At 56.7% G+C, this 13,140-nt stretch overlaps 1 protein-coding gene across 1 annotated transcript in view; it reads right to left on the bottom strand.

The window, feature by feature from the left end:
• Positions 1 to 265: 265 nt before the first annotated feature.
• TARS2 (threonyl-tRNA synthetase 2, mitochondrial) overlaps positions 266 to 13,140 on the bottom strand; it is a 36,447-nt gene continuing 23,572 nt past the window's right edge. The window contains exons 12-19 of the mRNA XM_026656243.2: positions 12,416 to 12,578; positions 12,113 to 12,250; positions 11,072 to 11,149; positions 9,779 to 9,879; positions 6,843 to 6,947; positions 6,264 to 6,336; positions 6,074 to 6,188; positions 266 to 740 (exon numbers count right to left, since the gene is read on the bottom strand). Coding sequence (XP_026512028.2) covers positions 592 to 740; positions 6,074 to 6,188; positions 6,264 to 6,336; positions 6,843 to 6,947; positions 9,779 to 9,879; positions 11,072 to 11,149; positions 12,113 to 12,250; positions 12,416 to 12,578 — 922 coding nt within the window. The 3' untranslated portion in view covers positions 266 to 591. The remainder of the gene's footprint in view (positions 741 to 6,073; positions 6,189 to 6,263; positions 6,337 to 6,842; positions 6,948 to 9,778; positions 9,880 to 11,071; positions 11,150 to 12,112; positions 12,251 to 12,415; positions 12,579 to 13,140) is intronic.

Raw genomic sequence — 13,140 nt, 5'->3', positions numbered from 1 at the left:
TCGGCGCCGGTAGCCACCACTAGTGACGCTGCCTTGACTTGAAAACACATTTTAATCAGTCCCGGGGACCCGAGTCCGCGAGAGCGAGGCTAAGTGAGTGACCGGAGCCAGCAGGCCGGGCCCGCGGGTTCCAGGAACCGTCTTCCTCCGGACGGGGGGATCCAGCCCCTGCCACGCTACAGCATCAGAGTGCATTTCCTCTCCTCCTCTCGCCGGGGGGAGGGGGGAGGCTCTCAATAGCCGCTAGCCCCTATATCGACTCCTGCTCTTTGTCTGCGGGTGGGGATGCAGCTCCGGTAGATCTCAGGAGTGTGTAGGGTCTGTGCCGACTCTGCTGGGAAGCCGCACACTTGGGGACGTCATAGGGTGACCAACATCTGGAGAGCAGCTGGTGTCGCCTCCCTGTGCCAGGAGTGGCACCGAACCAGTGGCCAGGGTTAGTCACAGAGGCCTGACGCCCAGCCCAATCCTACGCACCAGGCCACCACCGCCTGGCTTGCCTGCTCCATCACCGACTCGGACAGGCGGCCGCTCATCGCCGCCTGCTTCCCCCGGAGAGACGAGTCCACGACACGCCTGGCAGGGACCGGCTCAGAACAGCTCCTCGGCGTTCCTGAGCCGGGCATCCCGCAGCTCCCGCAGCCTGAGCAGCGCCTCCTGCAGGCCGTGTTCCCCGTGCTGCCTGGAGTCGCGGGTGCGGACGTTCACCGTGCGGCTGGACAGCTCCTTCCTGCCGACCACTGCAAGAGAGAGATGGCGAGGCTGAGGCAGGGGAGAACCGGGGCCAGCAGTAGGGGCTACCGCTTCCTCCGCAGCCCAGCACACCCCTTGGGAAACTCCCCTGCATGCAAAGCCCCACGCAAGACCCTACAGTGGGTGGCGAGGGGCATCAAGGCACCCAGCGAGACCCAGCAAAGCCCTCAGCAGCATCAATCTCCCCCACAGGCAGAGATCAGGGGAGGGCAGGGACCCAGCCCCCCTGTGCATTGCCACCGGGTCTGCCCTGGCTCTGCTCCAGTGCCCGCCAGGAAGCGAAGCAGGAGGGCTGTGGCCATCAGCCCAGGCTCCGCGGTGGAACGGCGCCCAAGGAGAGCCGTGCTACAGCCTGCCCATGAGCATGAGGAATGGGGGCGGGTGCATTCAAAGGCCATCAATGACATCGCCTGTCGCCCCAACCCTGGGTCAGCAGCCCCAGCAGAGAGGCCAAGACTGACCCCCCCCCCCCCCTCTGCCCTAGGGGGTCCCTGCAGGGCAGGGCTGAGGCGCGTGGACAGGACAGCATGTGTGGGTAGGGGGGGACAATCGCTGCACCCCGTTGGTGGCCAGAGGATCCCAAGCACCAGGGCTGTCGTGGGAGCACTTTCAGGACCTGGGAGCTAATCCAGGCATCCCACTCTCCCCAGGGCTGCAGCCAGGCAGATGCACACAAAGCCACTCCTCACGGGAGGCTGAGCGAGATCCTTGTTGCTTGGGCCGCTGCTAACCAGCCTGTGGCAGATGGAGGAAGCGGGGAGCTGAGCCAGCGTAATACCCGGAGCTCATCTCCGGACCCAGAGCAGCCGAAGCGACAAGGGAGCCCGGCGCGTTATCTCCTCCCGCCAGGCCCTGCGGAAGGCTGCAGCTGCCGAGTTCGGTGTACCCAGGAGAAGCCTGGGTTTCCTGGACTCGAGTGTTACCCGAGCCCGGGCCCCAGCAGGATCAGCTGGGACACGGAGCGGTTTGGGTTTGTTTAGACAGCAAGAGGGATGCGGAGTTTCGAGGAAGAAAGAACAGCTGTCACAGACTACAGGCATGAGTCACCCCAACCCCCGACACAAAGTCGCCCCCATCCCACCGCACAAAGGGCTTTCAACTCCTAACAGAGCCCGGACACGGAGTTCAGCCGAACTTCCCCAAAACACCAGGCTAACAGATGGGCTGAATCACAAGCATTTGGGACAGGAAGCCGGGCTGATCCCAGTTCACCACCAAGCCAGCACGGGGCCCTTTCCCACAGAGCCTTTGTGAGGGCTTTCGTAACATGGCCCAGGCCACGCTGCTTCTGTCCCTGCCCTCGGGACACTGTTCCACCGGCGATTAGCAGCACCCAAGAGCTTGCTAGGCCCTTTGCAAACCCAGGAGAGACATCTCTGCCCTGGACAGCTTCCAGGCCAAGCCATTTTCCATCTCCTTGAGCCTTTTCTGAGGTCCCTCTCCTCTACCCCAGAGGCAGACCCTCGGTGCTAGGAGAGCCGCGCACTGTCCAAAGGCAGAATTAAGCTCCCCTTTGGGCTCCCTGACGGGGTCGGTTGCAGGGCCGCTCGGCCTCCCTCCAGTTGCTAACACCCTGGGGGGCGGAGGTGGACGGGACCCCAGCCAGAGATCCAGATGGTGCATCCTAGCCGTGCAACCACTCTTCTTGCCGCCTGGTAAATTCTCCTATCAGAGCGATTGTCCACCAGCTGCATCCCAACCAGACAGCCTGGGCCTCAGGAGTTTCTACCTTTCCAGCATTAGCGGAGCTGGGCAGAGTTCACTGAGTCACTAACGTGGGGCAGGGGGAGGCAGAACTGTCTATTTTTAATGGGACCGCGACAAGTCACAAGCAGCCCAACCGGCTCTGACTAAGCAAAAGGTTCCCCATTTTCCTTGGTCCTTTGGGGCCAGGACGGTGCATCTGGGTCCATTCAGAGCAAAGGCCTGGATCTGAATCATTCTCCCCCCCCCCCCGCAAATATCTGCAACCCAAGCACTGCAGCCTTGATGGAGTGAAACTGACTAGAAACCAAAGGGAAACTGCCCTGTCAGCCTGTCTCGTCCCAGCTGAGTGAAGGGCAATGGGGAAACCGGCAGTATCAGGAGTGAACTAGATGGAGATGAATATTTAAAAAGCCACCTGAGGGCTTTGGACACTTAGCTCCCATTGGTTGGGTGTTCAAACCCCTTAGACAGCTCGTACAACAACCTAAAGGTCGTTGGGGTTGGAGTCTAAGTGGCCTAGTGGAGCGAGCACAGGCCTCGGGACAGGTCTACACTTCACACACTGCACAAGTGTAGCTGCGCCGCTGTGGCACTTTAATGAAGATGCTCTACGCGGACGGGACAGAGCTCTCCTGTCGGCGTAGTTAACCCACCTCCCCGCGAGGCGGTAGCTGTGTTAACGGGAGAAGCTCCCCGCCAACAGAGGGCTGTCTACACGGGGGGCTAGGTGGGATAACTACGTCGCTATGGGGTGTGGATTTTACACACCCCTGAGCGACGTACCTATACCGATATAGGCCTGTAGCGTGACCAGACCTCAGGAGAGCTGGGTTCCAGCCCAGCTCTGCCACTGGCCTGTTGGGTGAACTTGGGCAAGTCACTCCCCCCTCCCGGGCCTCAGTTTCCCCATCTGTAAAACAGGCTAATGATACGGACTTCCTTTGTAAAGCACATTGTAAAGCACGTTGCACGCTCTCCAGATGATAAGAGCTAGGGATTATCATTAACCGGACACCAACCTCAATCCGTCCAGCCTCTCACTATCTGAATTCCCCTACTATTCAGAGTTACAGCCCGGGAGGGGCAGGCGGGACTCCTGGGTTCTATGTTCTATTCTCATCTCTGCCAAACTCACTATAGGAGACAAATACGTTACATGAGCAGGGTGCGGAGAGCTGGAACTGGGTTTCCTGCCAGCGGTTTGGCCAGCTCCCAGCCACCCCAGCCTGTGCCAAGCAAAGCATGCCCAGTATCCCACATCTCGCCCCAAGCACTTCTACACACGCTAGGCGAGAGCTCCGCGTGCCCGCAGAGAACTGGATGAGTGAACAGCCGGGGCTCTGACAGCCGGCCACTCACGGCTGAGCAAGGGAACGGGGCCTGAGAAACTTTATAGTCACTGACGACTGAGGTCACAGTGGGTTTGGGGTTCCACCTCATCTCCCCCCTTCCCCATTACACTTTCCTCTCTCGGGATCTCACACTCGATGCAGCCTGTGGCCAGAGCATAGGGCTGGGAGCCAGACACTGTTGCCTCATACCCCTGGCTCCCCCATCCTCCCTTCCGTGGTCTTGGGCAAGTCCTATCCCCTCCCTGGGAGTAGCTGTAGCCTCATCTTACAGTGCAGCAAAGGTCCCAGTCGTCTACACAGAGCGATTCGAGGCCCTCAGGCGGAAACAGGCTAACAGGACAGTCATTACGCTCGCCGGGCCTGATTCTTCATCGTGCCACCAGAGCTGTGTGAGGGGGCCTTAATGGGGGTGGAAATACCCCCTGAGAATCCTCCCTGGTGTGGAGCTGGTGTAAGGGCTCGGCACCCATCCTGCTCCCATATAGGGGCCAGATCGGGAATGTGGCCAGAGCGCGCTAGACTACAACCAGGGCCCTGCTTCCCGAGGGTGATGGGCAGCAGCGCATGAGTTAGAGCAGCCTCGGGGTCACGGCTTGTAGGCCCTACCGTAATACACCTAGTTCAAGATCACTATTAGTCACTTCACCTGTGCCTGTTGGTGCCAGAGTAACAGACTGGGGCCGAAAGAGCGTAAAGGGGTCGGACAAGCAGGGAAGGGCTGGAGAATCCAGCCAGCACAGGGGAAGGGCACAGACGTGTATTATATACATGAAGCATTCATTTAGAGATGGAAGAGATCCCACAGAGCTAACGAGGCGTGTTCCTGACACCCATGGGATGAGTGCTTCCCAAACCCGTCTCGGCACAGACTGGCCAAGAGGGTCCCGACATCTCCTCCGCATCCGGGTTCATTTTAACCCCAGCTTTCTAGGCTCCACACAGTGGCACACTGCTGTCGCCGTGGCAACCGCCATCCCAGATCCCTCCCTCCCTTAATAAGCCTTCGAGCGATTTACATGGGGGGGGAGGGAGGGATCTGGGATGGCGGTTGCCACGGCGACAGCAGTTTTGGGAGGATAGGGGGCTGGCAGAGGAAAGGCCCGTAACCAGGTGACACCGGAGAGCCAGGCACAGTAACTGAACCTGAACTAAGCAGTGTGTCCACTGGTTGAAAGCAGAGCCAGCCCGGCCAGCCTCCCTAAGCGCCCTGCACCATTCCACACACTGCAAGCCCCGGTACAGCAGGCGCAGCTGGAATGGAAGGGTGGCCTGGTGGCTAAAACACTAGGTTGGGATTCAGGAGTTCAAATCCCAGCTCTGCCACAGATACCCCTGATCTCTCCAGGCCTCATTTCCCTCCTTTATAAAACAGGGAGAATAATCCTTCCTTGATCTAGTAAGGCCATGAGCTCTTTGGGGCAGGGACTGTGTCTGTCCCTATGGGCAGCGCCCAGCATGGTGGAACCTTGAACTAAGTTCGAGCAGCCTATGGGTTGCTCTGAGTTGGGGCCTCCAGGTGCTACCGTAATACACCTAGTCCAAGGTCTGTGGTAGATCCTATAACTCACTCCACCTGTGCTAGTCATTGCCTCTGCGGAACTAGGGGGAGGTTGGCTTAGTAGCCTTTGCCTCTGTCCCCACTCCCCAAGGGATGTTGGGAGGGCAAGGAAAGAACCCTCAGGGGCAGAGTACAGTCTGCCCCTTTCCCCACAGCTCCCTATGAGGGCAGGGCCTGTGCGCCGGGCCCTCCCACGAGGTCGACGCACCCAGCCGGGGGAGACGCCGCGGACGAGAGAACCCAGCCGGGAGCGGTTACTCCTCTGGCGGATTCGCCACGGGGCTGATGGGAGGGGAAGGTCGAGTGCTCCCTGTCCCGCGGCCCCAGTCTCAGCCTCCTCCAGCCTGGATCCTGGAAGCACGTGAGTGAATTCTGGGGGAGTGCGAGTGACAGATGTTGCCATGGAAATAGCTGCATCCCCCTCCACCGTCCCATGAGGGAGGGGGAACCTGCACATGAGAGCCCCTCCACCCCGGCTCAAACAGGCGGCAGTGGGAGGAGCACCCTCTGGCCCAGTGTTCCCAGTCCTGCTGTTAGTAGCAGTGCCTTAGCAAGAGGGCTGATGAGGGACAGAAATCATCTCCTGTGATGAGCGGGTGTTCAGGGGAAGCGCAATCCAGCTTTCCTACGCCCCGAGCGCGCCTTCAGGGACAGGTGGGACGTGGTTATTTTGGAAAGCCCTGCCTCACACCCTCACTCTTACCCAGCTGGAAGTTGTACTGAGTCAGTTGAGCCTTCCGGATTTTCCGGTTCAGCGTGGTACTCCAGTCGGCATCGACGTCCGCCATGAACCCCGCCTGGTGGAACGTCTCGCGCACCTGAGACACAGACAGACACGCGTCAGAGATCCCAGCCACGGACGGCGCAGGTCGGGCCTGGATCTCGCCACTCACCTCATGGGCATAAACCTCCGCGTCGGGTCCGACCGGGATCACCATGACTTGGAACGGGGACAGCCACAGAGGCCTGCAAAGCAAGGAAGAAGCTGAGTTCCCTTCGCTTCATTACACAAGAGCCCTCTCCTCCTCCTCTCCCACCCCTGGCTGGGCATTCCCGCTCACCCGAGCTTTGTCCATCTTCCGGGGCCAATGCAGGATGGGTCACTAATGCGCCGGCAGCCCTGGCCAGCTTGTCTGCAGGGACTGAGCCCGACACCAGTGCATCCAAAAGCACGGGCCTCTAATGCTTAAGCGACTTGCCCAACGTCACACGGAGCTGGGAGCAGAACCTAGGACTCCAGCCCGCTGCTCTGTGCACAAGACCATGCTGCAGCCCAAAGGGTGAGCCCTGGGCATCTGGCTACCTGGCTTCTCTTCCTGACTCCTAACAGTAAATGGCCCCCCAGAACCACGCATCCGCCCCGCCCTGGTGGCTCTTCACTGGACAGTCGCTGCGGAAGGGGACAGCTGGGAAGGAATCGTAGGGCAAGGGGTTCCCAATGCAGGGTTAGGAGCTAGCGCAACTGTCCTCACCACTTCCGGCCGTAGTTCTCAGCCAGGACGGCCAGCATCCTCTCCACGGAGCCCAGCACCGCCCGGTGGATCATCACCGGCCTCTCGGACGTGCTGCCATCTTTGCTGTGGGTGAAAAGGATCATGGGAAGCGGTCAACGGGCACTGAAGGTACAGAGTGACAAGCAAGCCCCTTCCCCAGGGTCTGACGTGACAGAAGAGGAGGAGAAGGAAGTAAGAGTTCTGGGGTTGACTCTGCCTGCAATGTGTTTACATTTGATGGAGATGCCACTCAAAGTTGCTATAGCAACAAACTGGCTCCAGACTTCCTGTTCCCCCTCTCAGCCACTCCTGGGGTTTTTACAGGCGCCGTTCTCATTGAGGTGAGCAGGAGCTGTGCCTCTAAACACTCCAAAGGGCATGGAAACGTGAGATCACCCGCTTGCCCACTGCGGAAATGCAGCCACCTCTAGGGCGAGACAGTTACACCACAATTTGCCAAATATCATTTTGTTCCTCGTTCGAAAGAGGAAGTGAATTAATTTCCAGCTAATTTGAAACGTGAAGTTCTGAGGAAGGTCTAATGCGTCAGCTTTTCTGGGACGTGGCCAGGAGACCACTTCAGCTCTTGCAAAATGTCCCAGGTGCAGTCAGATCTTCAGTTAAGGGCTCAAGGTTTCTGAAGTGGGATTCTCCAAAATTCCCAGTGCTGGCTGAGCTCTGCTCCTGGGGCTGTTAGCAGGAATTTGGTCACCAACGTCAATAGGAGCAGGGTGAGGCCAACACTGAGTGTTTATGAAAACCGCATGGCCTAATTTCCCCTCTCTGCTGACTACCCCGGACACGTTCCCTGGAATTGCAGGAAGAGAAAACCGATATTTATAGGGGGCTTTTCACCCCAAGGATCCCACAGCACCGTATCCACTCGGCTTTATATACCTACGGTGCGCCATACAGGGCCACTGAAATGCGGCCATCTCTGGTGCGGAACCCGACAGCTGTTGAACAGCACATGGCAACAGAGCGTTAAATGGGAAGTGAAGAAAAATGGGGACAAAACTAGCCAGGAATAAAGTGAAGCTGGAAATGAGGGGAAGGTTTCTAGCCTTCAGAGGAGGGAGGGACTGGACCAGTCTCCCACAAGAGGCAGGGGCGGGGGGGGGGGGGGGGAACGGGACAAAGGGCCTAACTAGTTAGAAGTTAGAGCTTGACTTGTTCGTGAATGGGGTGATAGGAGGTGGTTGCCTGCGACAGCAGAGGACTGGACTCAATGACCCAGAAGATGCCTTCCAGCCCTATGTTTCTAACAACAACAGAACCAGATGAAAACGCAGGGGGGATTCAGAATGTACCTTCTATTGGCAAGATTTGGCCAGGACTAGGGTTCTATCATCCACTGGTGATTATTAAAACTCTCCGGCTGGACTCGTTGAAGGGGGCTCAGGGAGACTGGGAACCCAACAAATATCTTCCCATCTCCTTTAGGGCCCTGGGAAATCCAGAGTTCATTGCTTGTTTTGCTAACGTGATGGCCGGCATCTTGGCTGACACACCAGGAATTGAAGCGGGACCTCTGGATGTTCAGAAAGCCTTTGACAAAGTCCCTCACCAAAGGCTCTGATGCAAAGTAAGCTGTCATGGGATAAGGGGGCAAGGTCCTCTCGTGGATCAGTAACTGGTTAAAAATTAGGAAACAAAGGGTAGGAATAAAGGGCCAGTTTTTACAGTGGAGAGAAGTAAATACCAGGGTCCCCCAGGGATCTGTACTGGACCAGTGCTGTTCAACATATTCATAAATGATCTGGAAAAAGGGGTAAACAGTGAGATGGCAACATTTGCAGACGATACAAAAGAACTTAAGATAGGTAAGTCCAAAGCAGACTGAAGAGTTACAAAGGGATCTCACAAAACAGAAGACGAAATTCAATGTTGATAAATGCAAAGTAACGCACATTCGAAAAACATAATCCCCACTCTACATACAAAACGATGGGGTCTAAATTAGCTGTTACCACTCAAGAAAGAGACCTTGGAGTCGTGTTTAGTTTTCTGAAAATATCCACTCCATGTGCACCAGCAGTCAAGAAAGACTGGGACTGTTCATCTTAGAAAAGAGACGACTGAGGGGGGGATATGATAGAGGTCTATACAATCATGACTGGTGTGGAGAAAGTGAATAAGAAAGTGTTATTTACTCCTTCTCCTAACACAAGAGCCAGGGGTCATCAAATGAAATTAATAGGCAGCAGGTTTAAAAAACAAACAAAAGAAAGTATTTCTTCACACAACACACAGTCAACCTGGGGAAAGTCATGGCCAGGGGATGTTGTGAAGGCCAAAAGTATATAAGAACTAGATAAGTTCCTGGAGACTAGGTCCATCAATGGCTATTAGCCAAGATGGTCACAGATGCAACCCCAGGCTCTGGGTGTCCCTAAACCTTTGACTGCAGGAAGTTAGGACAGGATGACAGGGGATGGATCACTCAATAATTGCCCTGTTCTTTTCATTCCTTCTGAAGCACCTGGCATTGGCCGCTGTCGGAAGACAGGATACTGGGCTAGATGGACCATTGGTCTGACCCAGTATGGCTACATCAAGACCCCAACCCTTGCGAAAGCTACCCCCACCCCATGATCCTTACTGGCCAGGATGTTGGGTTTAAGGGCTCATCCACACAACACTTAGCTTGCGGCAAACTGGGAGCGTAAATCTACCTTGGGCTAGTCTGCTGCGCGCCAAGCGTCCATGCAGCCGTTGCTACCGTCCACTACAAGTTTCCTACTGTGCTTTGAAAGGCGGGTAGGTCAAAGCGCACTAGGAAACTTTTTAGTGCACGGCAGCACCATCTACACGGACGGCTAGCGAGCAGCAGGCTAGCACGGGGTAGGTTTACACCCCAGCTCGCTGCAAACGAACCATCTGTATAGACAAGCATCACCTAGATCGTGCTCTACCTGATGTACGTCAGGTCGAACCTCATGGGCATTTGGAAGTCCAGCTGAATGGTGGCACATTGATGGTATCGGCCCAGGGCGTCCTTGATCTGAATGTCGATCTGAAACAGCACATGGAGACGGGTGAGTCACTCATTTCCCAACAGACCCGGAGTTTTAACCTTGCAAAGTGGGGACAGCACTGTAAACAGAACCCTGCCTCCACGGTGATACAACTCGGCTTATCAGTGCAGGAAAAAGGTCATTCCACTTTATCCCCTCCATGCTATTTATGGCCATAGCAGTATTTCCTGACCAGCAGGGATAAGCCCCGACAAAACCCCCAGGCTACAGTCTCAGCTCCAGCCGCCGATTAAGTCCCAGGAAACACCTAGCACGTGGCTATTTGTTAGGACACCTGTACCCTGCACCACTCCACATTCGAGAGCCATGTTTGCAGAGATTCATGGAGGAGTCTTGTACAGCATCGAGCTGAGCCCAGGGGGACAGAGATCAAGGTCTATTTCAAGGGCGGAAAGTCCAAAAGTCACGGTGTTTGCATCTTGGAAATCACGGCTGAGGCAGAAGTAGCCCAAGGGCCCAATCCTGCAGCTCCTGGCACATTCCATAGATAACTACTCCCGTGAGTAGACCCAGCCCAGGGGGCCAATAGATTCCTGCCCAGGTGAGTTACCTGGACAGCTCACATGAGCAGTAAAGTTAATCACACCAATCACATGAGTAAAGTTACTCACGTGTGTCCACGTTTGCAGGACCAAGCCCTTAGTCATCCTTGATTAAATCCCACACAGTTTGCTGATCCTTTAGAACTCGGGGTGGGGGGAATGGGTATAAACAAGAATGGGTCCAATTCCAGGCCCTGCATTAGCTTCTGCTAATTGAGCTGTTTTGTAAATTAATCAAAATTAGAGCCCGTCTGTTTTAAGACGCTCGTGTAGCCTCCTAAAACAATTGTACCGAGCTAGTCCCAGTGCTTTCCGTCCCGAGATCTCTGTGCCTCACGAGGGAGGGCAAGGATCACCAATGCTCTACGCTCTGCCGCAAGCATTGGGGTTGATGCAGGAATCGCTGGGCAAATTCTCTGGCCTGTGCGAGGCAGGAAGTCAGACTAGAGAATCAAAATGGCCCCTCCTGCTCTTCACATCCGAGTCATTACTCTCATGCTATAAGTGGGGAAACTGAGGCAGAAAGCAGGGACACGACTGGCCCAAGAAGGCAAAGCAAGTTGGTGGCAGGCTCGGGACCCAGGAGTCCTGGCTCCAACCACTGACGGTGGATCGAGCGCTCACTAACCTTTGGCCCATAAAATGCCCCGTCGCCTGGATTGAGCTCCCAAGGCTGCCCAAAATCATTGAGGCTTTTCTCCAGTTGCTGGAAGACAAAGGGGTTAAGTGAGTAGATGCCTTTTGCCCCAGGTCGCTCCTGGATACATGGTCACTGCCAGCTAGTCACAGGGTTGATTCAATATTGAAAGTCACTGCAGGAGACAAGAAGCCACCAGCTGTGACCACCGCGTGAGCAGCATCTTCTGCACGGTAAGTGGACCCTGCCTCGGCAGATGATGCTATAGCACACGGGTGTATTCAATGCCGCTGTACTGCGAGAGGTGGCACGTGGATCTAATCACAAGGGTCTGTACCAGGCAACTCCCCCAAGTGCTGCTCTGTGCCACAGAAAACAGCTGTCAAATCACTCAGACCCAACCACATCAGCCTCTCGCCCCTTGCCAGGGTAAGCAAGCAACAGCCACGGTGCACCAGCAACCTGGTGGGGGGGAGCAAACACCACGGCCAAATGAACGGGCAGAGGGATTTAGTACAGCCGTGCCTAGAGATCTGCTGCACCGGGCGGGCACAGGCCCTGGCTGACATATGGGCCCCATCATGCCAGATGCCTAGCCAAGCCCAGGGCCCCCACTGTGCCAGGAGCCACGCCGACCCAGAGTGAGAGAGTCTCTAAATAGCTCAGGCAGACAAAGGAAGTGCTGTTATCCCCATCTTACAGACAGGGAGAACTGAGGCACACAGAGATGAGGTGACTTGCCCAAGGTCACAAGGGAACGTCAGTGGCAGAGCTGGGAACTGAGCCCAGGTCTCCTGAACCTCAGTCCAGGGCCTTAGCCACAAGGCTGCCCTTCTGCTCAGCACTTGGCTCAGAGTTCCAGAATGCAGACTGGAATTTCGCCAGGACACTCGGGTTCTAAAACCCTGACCAAGGGGTGGACAGCGATTGATCCCACTCAGTGTGGGACTCCCACCTCTCAGGGTGCGGGAGGTGCCTGGGGCAGCGCTAGACACATGCTACATTCACTGGAAAGGGGGGAGTGTTCCCTACCTGCTCGGCCTGCTCCCACACATGAGCGTCCCCCAGGAACCCTTCCGGGCGCGTGGAGAGGTAGAAGCGGAAGGAGAAGCCGAAGACGGAGTACACGGCCTGCAGGAAATCCAGGCATCCGCCGATCTCGCCTTCCAGCTGGGAAAGGAACACACCACACAAGGAGCTTTGGGGGACGGGACGGAGGGCAGCGCCCATCCCCAAGGAGATGGCAATCCCAGGGAGGGAGGGCGTTTAGGGAGGGATGGTTTGTTAATTACCCCCTACCCCACCCCCTCGGGGTACCCAGCTCCACGCGCTCACCTGACCCAGGGTGCAGAAGATGTGAGCGTCGTCCTGCTGGAAACGCCGCACCCGGGTCAGGCCGGTCAGGGTCCCCGAGGACTCGTTCCGGTGCAGCACCCCGAAGTCAGCCAGGCGGAGGGGCAGCTCCCGCCAGGAGCGGGGCCGGTGAGCGAACATCAGGCTGATGGGGCAGAATGGAGGAAGAAGGGAAATCGGAGCCCGTCCAAGCCCCGCTGAGAAGCACACTGAGGACCCTTTGTGGGCTGCCCTCGTTCCAGCCCCCGCTGCTGCTTCTCTGGCAGGAGAGCCAGGACCCCGGTGGGAAGAGAGTCACTCCCACCCAGCAGCCAGTCAGGGGCCTCAGTGGGGAGTGAGTGGCCAGGGCTCGACAAGACACCACAGCTGGACACCTCCATGGCAGCCTGGACGAAGAGACCAAGGCCTAAACGTGCCATGGATACAGAGCTGCAAGAGGGGTCCCTCTGGGTGCTGCCCACGCCGAACATGGGCTGTTGGGTATCAACAAACCAAACTGGACCTCTGGTCCAGACCCCAGGGTTGGCAGGCTGTTGATTTATTTGAAATACGTTTTTAAGAAGTATCACCTCCCCCTCCCATCCGAATGGCGGTACGATTTTGTGCCTGGGATTTTAACGACAGGCAACTATTGTACAGCCCTGTTCTACCCACTAGACCCCACTCCCCTCCCAGAGCTGGGAATAGAACCCAGGAGTCCTGACTCC

This window comes from Terrapene carolina, unplaced genomic scaffold (assembly GCF_002925995.2).
Source record: "Terrapene carolina triunguis isolate 2854851 unplaced genomic scaffold, T_m_triunguis-2.0 Scaffold227, whole genome shotgun sequence".
Classification (NCBI taxonomy): domain Eukaryota; kingdom Metazoa; phylum Chordata; order Testudines; family Emydidae; genus Terrapene; species Terrapene triunguis.
Note: the sequence above shows the minus strand (reverse complement) of the source record. Positions and strands in the feature narration are given on the sequence as shown.